Source organism: Akebia trifoliata, chromosome 11 (genome assembly GCF_017979445.1).
Source record: "Akebia trifoliata isolate Shusen 1 chromosome 11, ASM1797944v1, whole genome shotgun sequence".
NCBI classification, from domain to species: domain Eukaryota; kingdom Viridiplantae; phylum Streptophyta; class Magnoliopsida; order Ranunculales; family Lardizabalaceae; genus Akebia; species Akebia trifoliata.
This window is the reverse complement of record NC_141385.1, coordinates 27035277-27050162: the sequence shown is the minus strand read 5'-3', so window position 1 is coordinate 27050162 and position 14886 is coordinate 27035277. Positions and strand designations below refer to the sequence as shown.

Below are 14886 nucleotides of genomic sequence, written 5' to 3'. Positions count from 1 at the left end.
TTGATGAAAGTCTTTGGGAGTTGTTATTAACACACCAATTTTTACTTGTAATGCACCAATCTATATGTAAACAACTATGTATCTTCAAAGGAATTGGTGTGTTGTAAGTAAACAATGGGTGTGCCAATAATATCTCAATTGTTGTAAAAGACTATTGGCGGCCCTCTCTGTGACCAAAGAGATTTTTTATTTTATTTTATTAGCACACCAATTTTTCTAATGTTACCTCAATTATAGGCAATTACTTTGTAATTTACATAAAAATTGGGGTGGCATTAGTAAAAGATGGTATGACAATAATGACTCACTTGTTGGTTACACAAATTTCTTTTTTTAGGATTTTGTTTTTTAGTTTTTTTTTTTAAATCTCCCCATCTTCTAATACCATTTTATTCTCTATTCGATATTCATTGAAATATCGATTTATTTTGGGGTTGCTCAAAAGCGATCCTGATTGGACCATAGATAAAAAAAAAATCCTTTTGTTTAGATTAAAAAATAAAATCTTTATGCTTGTTTCAATGTTGGATCAAATTGATTATCCTTTTGTTATATCCATTGATTGCCCATCTAATATGTCATGATCTTAATAGATATATTTTGATGTGCTTGTTTTGATCTTAATTTCGATGTGATGGATTTTGTATTATTTTGATTAATATTCATATGGTACCCATGCACACCCCACCCTATTTTGCACATATTACTTGCACGCTTATTTTGTTGTATTGCACGCTTGCATGTCCCTTATAACCAACATGGCACTAGTGTGTGGTCCGGTCTCTTCGGAGATGCGACGTCATTCATGAAAACCACAACTCCAGTCAAGTACCTTAGGGTATATTAAACTGGGGCATCAGTACCGTTTGATCAGGTATTATTGAAAGGTATATCGATGCACCAATGTTGGGGCGACCTAAGTCTTTTGTCCTATTATAAGACCCTAGACTCGTACCTATACTGTATATCAAAGTTAATCTAAGTTCACTAACTGCATTTCTTGGTCAAAATCAATGCCTAAGCGAGATCCTACCCCAATGTACTACGGTACAAGGGGGATAGACTACGTCTATTCTAGACGAGAGGTGACTGAAGAGTGCCCTTACTCAGCATCGTGTGTCACTTCTCAACTGGGAATTAAACTGGTTATTTTTGACTTTAGAGATGTGGGTTGGAGTTTTAAATTATCACTTATACGGTATATCAAACCAAGTCACCACGTACCATTTAATTAAGTACGCTCAAAAGGTATATAGGTGCACTTAGGCAAGGGTGACCAGATAAATTGCATTGCACGTAGTAAACCTAGAGTCTATGAGCATTCCTATAGGTCACGACCCGAATCGACTATGGGTATTCTCGGGTTGCTCTATTCAATCTATCCAAGAGGTAAGTAGTTGGATCGGTCCACACCATTCCAATCGAACCCGTAATACTGGTCCAACCCAGTAGACTTAATTGATGAGACATGCCGATCAATATAAAATTAAACTAGTTAGCCCAATTGGTAAATGAATCTTACAGATTAACACATGGACCGATTGGATTAATTGGCTAAAAAAATAATGATTGAAGTGCTGCAAGTAGAATATTCGGATCCATTGGGTCGAATCGGCCCAAACTCAAATGGATATATAATCCTAATCACCTTGAATCGGCTAGTTCAATTCAAATGACTGAATATTTCATATTCAACAAGATTGGGATCAATAAAAAAATCATATTAAGGGATGTACTAATTAGTACAATCTGGATTTTACTTTTAGAAAATTGTACAACCCTTAATTACTACGAGACTACTCCACCTTTGATGGGGTTACAAGGTTATCATTGCACCTAAGCTCAATCATTCACTGTTTTATTAGGGTCACTAATCCTGTCAGTTAGAACGAATGTCAACCCCAAGTGAATCATCAGAAACGACCCCAAAATCTTTCAAAATTACACAGTTGTTCCCTAAAAATCACAGTGCCTCAGTTCTATCGGTTGTAAGCAATGTCTCAGTCCTCAGTCCTAATCAAGCCCATTATGGGTAGTTGTTTTCAGTTTTCATGAGTCATTTGGGTTAGCTCGAGTCATTTTTTTTCAGCAAGGTCATATCTTCTTTAGATTGAGTCTACTATTTTCCTATTGAGTCGAATTAGTTTGTCGAGTCTATAGAGGTGTTTGTCGCCCCATCTAAATTTGATTGGATAAATGAATTTTTAAATACCTCGAGTGCATTAAAGAATTAACTAATAATCTGATAGATTTTTCTCCTGAACAAGAAGATAAGAGTCGGGCTCAACCTTTAATAGAGAAAGCAAAGGTCATTGACCTCGGATCAAAAAATAATTCCTAAAGAGATTCAAATAGAAACCAGTACATCCCTAGAAGAACATAAGGGGATAATGAATGTACTCAGAAATTTTAAAAGACTTGTTTGCGTGGTCTGATGAGAATATGTTAGGTGTAAGCTTGGGTGTTGTCCGACATGGAATATATACTTACTCAATGAAATGAAAACACCAATGAGATCAAAGAAGATATTACAAAACGTATCAATGTTGTCCTCACTGCATCTATCATAAGTCGATACAGGGTACCTTTGGAATTGATATCTGATAACGGGTCATACCTAAAAACTGAGATTATTACTATATGTTCAAAGTTTAAGATCCGACATCATCTCCCTACCGTCCTCATATTAATGGAGTGGTTGAAGAAGCTAATAAGAGTCTCAAAATAATCATCGTAAAAATGTGTCAATCGTATCGAGATTAGTCAAAGAAGCTGTCATTCACACTTTAGGCGTATCGTACTTCAATGCAGTCTTCCACTGGAGCTATTCATATTCTCTAGTATATGATATAGAAGTTGTCTTACCAGTTAAAATGGAAGTCCCGTATCTCAAAGTCTTGATGGAAAGTCAATTGTTAGAAATAGACTGGGTTTATTATTGGTAAGAAGAACTAAACTTGATTGAAAAAAAAAAACAACTTAGAGTTCTGTACCAACTGTAAATTTATCAGAGAAAAGTCACTCGCATGTTTGACAAGAAGGTCAAAGTTTAAAACTTACAAGTCAAGGATTTAACTATCAGACTTCAAAGAAAATTGAGCATTTCTCGACCATAGGAGGAAGTCTGAACTCAATTGGAGAAATTCATTCATTAAGGAAATACTGCTTGGAAAAACTATCAAACTTCAAGATCATGAAAGGATTGAACTACCAAAACCAACCAACCTTGACCAAATCAAGTGGTAAGGAGGTCATATTTGGTCGAATCAATTTTCTTGCTGCCCAGTTCAACATCTCTTTTCTTAGCCTTTAAAAAAATAGTCTTTTTCTTTCTCTGCCCGATCACCTAACCCAGGGGAGGGAAAAATTCGAACTACGATTTGGTCTGATCCCAAAATTCTGGGGTACGTAGACAACCTGAGAAGTTACTTCAGACCCGACCACATCAAAATAAAAAAAATAGATTTTCTCACAAAAAAAATCCAGAAAGAAAAAATTTTAAATATATATATATTTAAAATGGGGAAGAAAATTCAAAGAAAAAGATAAAATTTAAGAGAAAATGCCACACAAGGGGCATTTGGGTTTTTGAGCCTCAAAATTCCTTTCTTTTATGCCCAGTCCTAAGTTTACCTATGAAAGTCCTCCTAAGTGCCGTGTGGAAAAGTTAAGGAAGGTAGCAAAGCATGATCAGATAGTAACTCCAAAAGTTCAAAAAGAAAAAAATATAAAGCCTGCTAAGTTGAAAATCCGAAAGGGCGACTTAGGCAAAAATTAAGGCAAGCTCATAAGGTTAAAAATCCAAAAGGACGGGTCTTGGCAACAATTAGAGCAAAGAAAAAAAAATATTAACTAGCTAGATCGAAAACTGGAAAAGGCGGTCTAGATAAAAGTTAGAGCAAGCTCGCTAGATTGAAAACCTATAAGGGCAATCTAGGCAAAAATTAGAACAACAACAAAAATCTCCATGGAGTTGAAAAGCTAAAAGGTTGTCCAAGTCGAAACATCAGAAGCCCGAATGATCAAGTTTCAATACCCAGTTTGAACCAAATATAGACTCAGTGAATATAAGTATCTTGTCTATAATTGATCTGAAGATCTTCATGTCTCTAAGCGAACCGACAGGGAGAAAGAACATATTCTATGATGAATTTCAGAAAGAAATATTTTGTTCTAATTTCTTTGAGCTTGACTCAAAATCTTCAATATAAAAAATTAAAATTAAAAGTTAAACCTTTATTGTGCTTGTGGTAGTCAAGGGTTTCAAATTTTCATGAAAAGGGCATTTTTTTTAAAGAGTAATGTTTTCCCCCTTATACTAGGGGCATTTATTTTTTAAACTATGTTCAACTATCTCCAGTGCTATGTTCCCTATTAAATTAGGGGCATTTTGTTCTGAAGCCTAATCAATTTCAATCTTAAAGGATAAGGTTTACTTTGAATTAAAGGTTACCCTCTTGATATCAATTTTGAAAACTTCTGAAGTTCAAAAAAAGTTAAAATGTTGACCTAGCCTTCATAAAATCCAACTATTTGTTTTTTTAAAGGAAAAAAATCAAATGCGGCGTTAATCCCCCATATCTTTCCCAAAAAAATTATTTCATTACTCGTTTACCCCGAGCAGGTAGAGTAGGACTCCCAGAAAATTAGTTCATTACTCTTTTACCCCGAGCAAGTAGAGTACGACTCCCCAAAAAATTAGTTCATTACATTTTTACCCCGAGCAGGTAGAGTAGGACTCTTAGAAAATTAGTTTATTACTCTTTCACCCCGAGCAGGTAAAGTAGGACTCCCAAAGAAAATTAATTCATTACTCTTTCACCCCGAGTAGGTAAAGTAGGACTCCCAAAAGAATTAGTTCATTATTCTTTTACCCCGAGAAGGTAGAGTAGAATTCCCAAAAAATTAGTTCATTACTCTTTTACCCCGAGTAGGTAGAGTAAGACTCTCCAAAAAATTAGTTCATTACTCTTTCACCCCGAGTAGGTAAAGTAAGACTCCCCAAAAAATTAGTTCATTACTCTTTCACCTCGAGCAGGTAGAGTAGGACTTTCAAAAAAATTAGTTCATTACTCTTTCACCCGGGGCAGGTAGAGTAGGACTCCTAAAAAATTAGTTCATTACTCTTTCACCCCGAACAGGTAAAGTAGGACTCCCAGAAAATTAGTTAATTACTCTTTCACCCCGAGTAGGTAGAGTAAGACTCACAAGAAAATAAGTTCATTACTCTTTCACTCAAGACAAGTAGAGTAGGACATTCAACTTTTGCTCAGATTTTTCTCAAACCTTATTGAAATTTTTCTCGAGTTTTTCTTTGTTTAAACTCAAATTTTTCCTAGGTATTGCCTAGATTTCATGTTTTGCTCAGTCATTTTACTTTATTTTGTCATGAATGCGCAAAGTAGAGGCGCACTTTTTCAAAATCTCATATGTCAAATGCACACACATTGCACTTTTTGTCAAGAAGAATTTCTAAAATTCAAGGATCTGACACCGTTAGTAATAGCTCGCGCTCAAGGACCTAACATATTTTAAGTTTAGGGAGATTTTTACCCTCAAGGATCTGAATGCCCTGACGAATTGCTAAATCAGGCTACAAAATGAGAAAATAAAAAAGACCCCTCAAGCAAAATTGTTGATGGTTGCCCACTTATTTAAGTGGAGCCCCCTGATATTTATTAAAAGAACCCTCCATTTGGAGGTCTAAAGAATAAAAATATAATTAATGGGATTTTTCAAAAACCAAAAATATATTATTTCATTGTACGTAAGAATTAAAATCTTAATCTAAAGAAACCTAATCAATCAAACAAAAGTCAAAATCCTAATTAAAACCATAAAGAAATCTAGTCAACCAAATAAGATTTAAGTAAAAATCTTAATTCACCTTATCTAAAAAAAACCTAATTAAACACCAACTTTTCCAAAAAAAAATCTATAAATAGGAGCTTCCACAACCCAATCTCACAGGTAAAAAAAAATCCTAGAAAAAGTAGGTAAAAAAGTCTCCCTAGCCTTCTCCAAACCCCAAACCCTAATTTTAAAGTCCTAACTCCCTACCTATCATCCAAACCTCAATTTTTACCTAGAAACTTCTCAAATATATCAATATACCCTTCAAAAGTAAATACTCAGATCTAGATATCTCAACTTGGAGATGAGAAGCAGATCTAGTGATGGAAACAAAGCAAGGAATCTCCTACGAGGAGTCTCTCTACTAACTCTGAGGGAACAAATCGTTGCGATCATTTATGTATACTTCTTATTTTTTTTATTTGTTTGTTTTATGTCTTTTAGCAATGTAATCCTTTTTTGAAAAATAGTAGAGACCGACGTTTGTCAGGCGGGGTTGGTGCCTAACACCTTCCAACCTCGTAACATAATCCCCGGACCATAGTTTCTTTTTATTCATAGATTAGTTGTTTTTATTTATTTAGAGTCAATGCTTGGTTCCTAAACAGTAATAACTAGGTGACGACTCCCAAATCTCAAAAATCAAAAGCAGATCTGCACACCCTGCGGATCGATGGCACTTTCAATCACATACCACATATGAGCTTGGTGGTCCCTACCGTACATCTCAGGATAGTACACCACTCCGGATGATATGACGCACTATCCCTTTAGGCATTCATAAACTCTTTAACAACTCACAAACTAACTAACTATATATATATATATATATTATTTTCATTTGAAAACAAAAGATAAATTAACAATATAAGGTTAAGAATGGATATTCAGTTTCCTACCATGCAATTGTACCCACCCAAATAATAGAACTTGGAGCCTCTGTGCCAATAAAATTTTAATAAACAAGCAACCAATCATTACCCCTAGATATCCCTTTACAAACCTACACACAACACACAATGTAAATGTAGACATCACTCCTTAGTCGTATTTCCTTCCTACAACCACGTGTCAGCTCATGGAGCTTGTCATGTGTAGTAGTGCTACCACACTGCTATCCCAGCTGATCATAGGCCAGTTTGGCACATGCATGGGATGTGACATCCCATCTTTTCGAATATAAAATGCAAACATCTCCCCTCGAGTGTGATTCTGACATTTCACCGTTTCATCCCCTTTTTCTAATTTTCGTAGTTCTCAATCTTTCGAAAAAAATATATTCACTTTTTGATATTCATCAACTCAATATGAGTTCACTGAATATTAAATCATTTTTTTCTAATTATGAAATTCAATTTTTTTAATAATATTGAAAAAATACAAAACTAGATCAAAACGGAGTCCGAATGGTACATAGGACCCAACTGAAGAAAATAATCCGGTGAAATATCCTACCCATGTATAATTTATTATAAAATACAATTAAACATATCAAATATGCAAGTTCTGACGTGAATTTAAAATAACAAAAAAAATTCTACAATTTTTAAGCCTAATACAAATTTTTGATAAAAAAATCTAAATGCAATTTTCATAAAGTTACTGTTACCAATAGAAATTGAGAATCCTTACAATCTATGCGTGAAAGAATTGAAGCACGTGCGCGAAAATTGAGGCGTTTGACATGGAAATCTAAACGGATCAAACTTTGAGGTGGTTGATTTTTTAATTTAACCCGGTGGTTTCGAAGATCTCGATGTCGTCGTCATTTCTCCTTTCTATGACGGAAGACGATTTGGCCTCGAAACTGACAGTTGATTTTTGATGATACGAGACGAAAAAGAAGAGAAAACGAAAGGAAATTGGGTGGATTTTGTAGAGAACGAGGCTGCTGACGTTTTTCCCTTTTACGTCGGAGGTTGAACACAGACCGTTCATGACGAATCAGAATTTAAAATTCGAAAAAAAAATTAATTTTAAAAAAAACCCGTGACTGGTTTTGGAAGAATTAAAATGATGATGATAAATAGAGTTTTAGATTAAAAAAATTTATTTATATAAGTACGGGACGAAATCAATTTTTTACCTATTGTTTCGTTTAACGATAACTTGACCATCCGGACTCCAAAAGTGATGAATGAATACTCTACTTTGTCTAATTTTTCATTCTAGATCTAATGGTATGGTCAAATTCTACAAATTTTGTCTCTAGCAAAAATTTACTTTTTTAGTCCAATAAGACCCTAAAATAGACATCGTTATTGTTTTTTACGATAATTTAACTTTTTGGACTCCAAAAATGATAAGTAAATAATCTATTTTCTATAATTTTTTGTTACGATCCCAATGGTATGATCTAATTTTAAAAATTATTTCTCTAGAAAAAAGTCATTATTTTTGCCTGATTAAACTAGAAAATTAAGGATTTTACAATTTTTCTGTTCGGACTTACATTTGAGCGTGCTTTTAGGCTAAAGTATGTTTTTCGATCATTTTGAATTCAATGGTGAGGTCAGATTTCATTAAAAATAATAAATATAAAATCCTATAGTTTTACCATAAGTCCACTTTCAGGATTTTCTCAACATTCCACTATTTATTTTTCCTTGAAAATTGAATTAAAAACTCGAGGTTTTACAATAATGATCAATAGAATTTTTTTTTTCTTTCAAAATATAAAACTAAAAGTCTATGGCTCTCTGCACTGAACATCAGTATAGTGTTGAGCAAAGCATCGAAGGAAGTAAGTTCACATTTTTCTTAAATAAAAAAAAAAGTCATTGTAAGCTATGGACCACTTAGTGGTCATTATTATCTTTTCAAGGCCCACTTTAATTAAATAATTATGTTTCCTTTATTCAAGATTGTCATTTTTAAATTATAAAAATGAGGTTCCTTTTAATAAGTGGTGTGGGGGTGAGTTAGACATATCTCTTAAGATTTTGATGAATATTTGAGATACATGTGTTTTCAAACTATTGAAATACCCATTCCCCTTAATAGAGATTAACATGAAAATTACCCGAACACCATCATTTTCAAAATCAAGTAAACTTTTTAACCTATTCAACTTTGCCTTCAATCTCTTACTAGAAACTCTTGATTATTATTATTATTATTTTTATTTAAAAAATTGCATTTTCTTAACTCTCTCGCAGTCGTAGGTCTAATCTTGTTCTTGAGATTTGAAGGTTGAAGGAGATGGAATCTTGAGGTTGAAGATGAGGCAACAAGTTTTACTCGAAAAGATGAATGATGAAGTTTTAGGGGAGAAAAGGGAATTTTTTACAATAAATTCACGAGTCTCTTTAATAGTCAAGATCGAGGTAAGGAGGTTTGTCATCAGATTGAAAATAAGGGGGAATCTCAAACCCAAGGACCATACCCAAATTATAGTCTTAAAATTCATTGAGTCAACTCAAAACTTGACTTTAAGTTGACTCGATTCTATTGAAATACAAGGTGACTCAGCCTCAAAACTCAATCGAATCAACTTGTCATCTTGAAAAATTATTAAGTCAACTCATCAAACCAATCCAGAAGAAACCAAGTTTTTTTCTTTGGCTATGTATAATTTTTTAGAATAAAAAAAATCAATTTGTTTTTATATTAATAAATTTAATATATTTTTATTTGATTTTTGTAACGATGAGTGGATATTCGAGTCGTGTTTCAAAGCTATGGTCTAAAATCCAAATCATCAATTTTGGAAACAATTTCGTTTATCCTAGTGGAAATGATCGTCTGAGGAAGACTTTTAACCCTTTGTTGTCCATTTTACTTTTGAAAGGAAGAGATCACTGGTGAGTGCCATTTTATTTCCAGATAAAGAAAATCTGTCTGCCACTTTCTGTCTGAAGCACCTAATTTCCCTTCCCTACTCTTACTTAACTAACCTCAGTAATATCCCAATTTACTGAAACACTAGTATGCTTTCTCCCTCTATGCAGATGGGCACTTTCGTCATTTTCTAATTGATTTGCCATTCCACCGATGAAGGATTTTGTTTTTTCTTCTTTTGTGTAATGATGATTTGGACGTGTTCCTTCCGATTTTGGTCATTCGTTGAATATTTTAAAACTGAAGACACAGACACCTCCCCTTGACTTGAGCCTACTCTATAATACTTATTCAAATAACCTAAATGGTAATACCATCTTCCTTAGCCAAAAGTCCCTCTTGATACGGTTTTTACCTTAGCCAAAGTCCCTTGTTTTCAATCTAATAGTCTTTCTCCCTCAACCTTGAAATCTTTAGAGCAAGACAAAAAATTTAAAATGACAAATTTTAAGATAGAAAAATAAAAGGCAAAATAGGTTCCACATAATCTTCATATGTGAATCGTTAATTCTACGTTGATTCGGAATGAGATGGTTCTTTCACAAGGTAAAAACTCTGATGCTCAAGTCAAATTAAGATATTCAAAATCTTTCTTAAGTAAATTATGATCGAGGGTGGCAAGATAATACCTCTATTTTCAATTTTCATGGCCTTTTATAATATAATTCTACCTTTATTCTGTCATCTCCACTATTTGGATTGCAGTTTCTTAATTAACTTCTTCTTCCCAGTATGAAAAGTTAAAGTTGCATTTTTCTAACTTCATGCCTCTCCTCCATCGCCAATGAATGTTGTCTGTTCTGTAACGTTTGGGGTGTTTATTGACTCGCCCATGTTATTTGGTATGTGGTAAGTTTCTCTTTCTTATTTTATAGTCGAATTGATCAATCCTATTGGTTGATTTTTATGGTATATAAAAGGGTTGAAGACAAAGCAAAAAAACGAGGATGAATCATGCCTTCAAATCTCATCCGTGACTGATATTATTTCATTTATGAATGAGACAAATATTTAATGTGAATTGTCTCACATGTTATTGACAACTTAGATAATATTTTAAAAATCTCGGCGACGTCAGTAAAACTCAATCGAGTCAATCAAGATTTTGTTTTCTTTTGTTTTTTTTTAATAATTTAAATATTTATTATTTAAATAAAATATGATATTAAGACTAAGCACCTTGTAATGTACCTTATTTTATTTAAAAAATTATAAATATTTATAAATCTCATCTGGGACTACTTGATCTCGTCCATGAATAGAAGGACTAAACCATCATTTGAATAGGTTTAAATAATGTACACATGAGGTTAATGAGTTTGAAGTGGTTTTTGAGAGAAAATTATCTATATTTAGGGATTTTGGTAAGAGGATGCAGATGAGGGCATTTAGGTTATTGTTGAAAAGTATTTAAGATAAGACTCAAGTCAAAAGGAAGATGTATCAGTTTGAAAATATAGGAGGTATCTCTAATATTTAAAAAAAATTAATGGAGGGACACGTCTAAATCACTACACTTTTATCCGAAATTATAGCGTTTTTGCAAATAGTTTTTTTTTTTTTCTCACTAACTAATAAGGATATTTTTGTAAATTAAAAATGTCATTCAATACACTAAAAGATTTGCTCACTGTCAGCTTTGTGAGCAAATCTTTTTTCTCCTTTTTGCTGTATAATATCGATAAAAATCTACTACTTTTTTCTTCTGTGTGCAACTTTTCCTCTTTTGAATTTGAATCACACATACATATATTCTTCAAAGTTCAACCTATTTGATTCCTTTATTAATTTTCTTGTATCGATTCATGGAAGTCTTCAACTAATGAGCTAAGAAAAGTTTAAAATGACGGAAATGTCTCCGTTCTTCGCTTCCGTTTGTCTACTTCTCTCCATATTAACGGCGATCAAGGTGGGATCGAGCTCGTCTGTTAGATTCGAAGAAAACAGAAGGTTTCTTCGAACAAGTTCAGCAAATGAGACAATTTCCAGATCGAACAGAGGATTCAAGCTCGGTTACGGTTCTGAAATTGTTAAAAATGCGACAATCGGTTGCAGAAATGGATCAATTGAAGCTGATTCGAGTGTAATTTGGGGAAATATATCTTGTAAGATTCGATCTATGTCGAAGAGATTAAAATCGAGGTATTTAACTCAGAAAAGTTCAGATTTTGCAGAAAATAGTGGAAAAGAGAAATTTGAACAAGAATCAATTATAATTTCAGGAAATTCAACGCTTCTCAGCCAAAATCGTACATTCGAGCTCGGATTTTTCAGCTCTAATGGCGGATCGAACTGGTACGTTGGGATTTGGTATGCATCGATACCGATCCGAACCTATGTGTGGGTCGCGAATCGAGAAAATCCAGTGAAGAATCTTAGTTCTGCGAAGGTGAGATTAACGAAAAACGGCCAATTAATGATTTTGGATTCTGGAGATTTTAATGTTTGGCAGACAGGAAACACAGAGAGAGCAATAGAAGCTAAGCTTCTGGAGACAGGAAACCTAATCCTTCTCTCTAGAGAAGGCAAAACTGTTTGGCAAAGCTTCGATTTTCCAGCTGACACATGGCTACCGGGGATGAAAATGACTACCAAACAATCGATTACGAGTTGGAGAAGTGCGTCAGATCCATCACCGGGAAATTACTCTCTCCGGCTAAAACAGCCGGAGTACGGAGAGTTCGAGCTCGTCTTCAATGGCAGAGAAACCTACTGGTCGACTGGTAGTTGGACGGGGAATGCTTTTACCGGCGTGCCTGAGATGACCGTACGGTACATCTACAAGTTCAGTTTCACAAATCCGTACACTCCGGCGGCGTCATTCGTTTACACTGAGATATCACAGGAAAACGGCATCCTGTTACTGACGCGATTCTCCGTCGATTACTATGGCCAATTGAAGCAGTACACGTGGTCATCCCAGACGGAGAACTGGAACATGTTCTGGTCTCAACCGGAGAACGGATGCCGCGTGTACGGTTTATGTGGGAATCTAGGGTTTTGCAGTAGCCGCACATTGAGGCCTTGTCGATGCCTCGCAGGATTCCATCCGGTTGATGAAATTTCTTGGAAATCCGGTGACTTTACTGGTGGTTGTCACCGGAAAGATGACAACCTTTGCAAAGAGAGCGACGGGTTTGAAGAGGTGGGTGTCGTCACTTTTGACGGTGCTGTTAGTGTGTCATTATTTTCAGCTAGTCAAAATTTGTGCGAGGAGTCTTGCTTGAAGAACTGCTCTTGTTTCGGTTTCAACCACAACGAGGAGTCTGGTTTGTGTAAGAATTTATATGGAAGTGTGTTAAATCTCAGGAATGTAACAGCGGATAGCACGGAAGCAGCAATTTTGCATGTTAGGATTCCCAAAGAAGGATTAAAGAAGGAGAAGAAGAATAAATGGAAAATTGCAGCTTTGATTGGAGGATGTGTATTAATGGTGACTTTTGGATTAGTGGTTTTAATGTTATTAGTTTTGAAGAAGTGGAGGTCAAGAAGGAAGAAGGAAGAAGAAATTGTGTTTCCTGTAACGAATTTGAAGGTATTCTCTTATGCAGAGCTATATTCGGCGACTCAGGGTTTCTCAGAGAAACTTGGACATGGTGGTTTTGGGGCAGTTTTTCGTGGTGAACTATCTGATTCATCAATAGTTGCGGTGAAAAGGCTTGAACGTCCAGGAGGGGGAGAGAAAGAGTTCCGAGCTGAGGTTTGCACAATTGGAAATATTCAACACGTTAATCTTGCACGTCTGAGAGGATTTTGTTTGGAGAATTCTCATCGATTACTGGTTTATGACTATATGCAAAATGGACCACTGAGTGTTTTTTTACGGCGAGATGGGCAGAATTTGAACTGGGATGTCAGGTTTAGAGTTGCCGTTGGGACGGCAAGGGGTATAGCTTACCTGCACGAAGAATGTCGGGATTGCATCATACATTGTGATATCAAGCCAGAAAACATTCTCCTTGACAATGAATTCACCGCCAAGGTGTCAGATTTTGGGATGGCTAAGCTCATTGGACGGGATTTCAGCCGGGTTCTGACTGCAATGAGAGGGACGTGGGGGTATGTTGCACCCGAGTGGATTTCGGGTGTGGCAATTACGGTGAAAGCTGATGTATATAGTTATGGAATGACATTGTTAGAGATCATTGGAGGGCGGCGCAATGTGGAGACACCACCATCGGCTGGCAAGGGTGACATGGGAGAGAAATGGTTCTTCCCACCATGGGCAACACGGAAGATAATTGAGGGTAATGTGGCAGAAGTGGTGGACGACAGGCTGATGGGAGCATATGATCCAGCTGAAGTAGAGAGGGTGGCCATGGTGGCAGTGTGGTGCATTCAGGATGAGGAGAGTGTGAGGCCAACTATGGGTTTGGTGGTAAAGATGTTGGAAGGGACAGTGGAAGTGCCCGTGCCTCCAGCACCACAGTTGCTACAGGCACTCGTATCTGGTGATTCTTTTCATGGAGTTGGAATTGGGGTTGGTTCAGGGCAGCAGCTATCAAATGGTGGTGTTTGTTCGGATGACAGTAACCAACAAGTCTGTAGGATTTCTTCTTCGTCTTGCTGACATACTTCTCTTTGCTATCATTCATTAGTGACGCAAATGAGTTCATGGATAACTTGAAATTCTTATGTCATGTTGCTGTAGAGTTCAAAATTTGGCCAAATTGGCTTTTGGAATGGCTCGGCCAAGTTTGTTGCAACTCTTTTTCTTCCTTGTGAGAAACCTAATATTTTTTTGCCTGTTTAGAATGTTTACCTAATAAGGATTAGTTTCTCTCATGGATCATGGAAATCCCAGTTTTGACAATGAAAAGCTTAGAAGAGTCTGTAGTGAACGAGAAAAAAAAAAAAAAAGAGCTTAGTAAAGTTTGTAGTGAATCTTGTAACCTCTAAACCTATTAATTTGTAGCCTCTAAACCTATTAATTAATCTTATTTGGATTGGAAAAGGAAACCTTTGTCTGTGCGATAAGATTTTGATAATTTATCACAAAGAAGTCTACCATGCAATGTCAAGGAACAGGCCGAGAGGCCAGAGCATGAGAGGATCCTATAGATAATGCTATTTGAGGATGAAGTCTGTAGTGAACAAGAGATTTCTTATGGCTCTAAGAGATAAAAATGAAAGTGAAAGAGATTGAGGCAAGATCAGAAGCGTGGGAGTTGTCAATTGCACTGAATACCTCTT

General features: G+C 35.4%; 1 protein-coding gene across 1 annotated transcript; it reads left to right on the top strand.

The window, feature by feature from the left end:
- Positions 1-11336: 11336 nt before the first annotated feature.
- On the top strand, positions 11337-14478 carry RLK4 (receptor-like protein kinase 4). Its single transcript, XM_086460109.1, has one exon. The coding sequence runs from the start codon at positions 11537-11539 to the stop codon at positions 14261-14263; it is 2727 nt and encodes a 908-aa protein (XP_086316235.1). The 5' UTR covers positions 11337-11536; the 3' UTR covers positions 14264-14478.
- Positions 14479-14886: the final 408 nt, after the last annotated feature.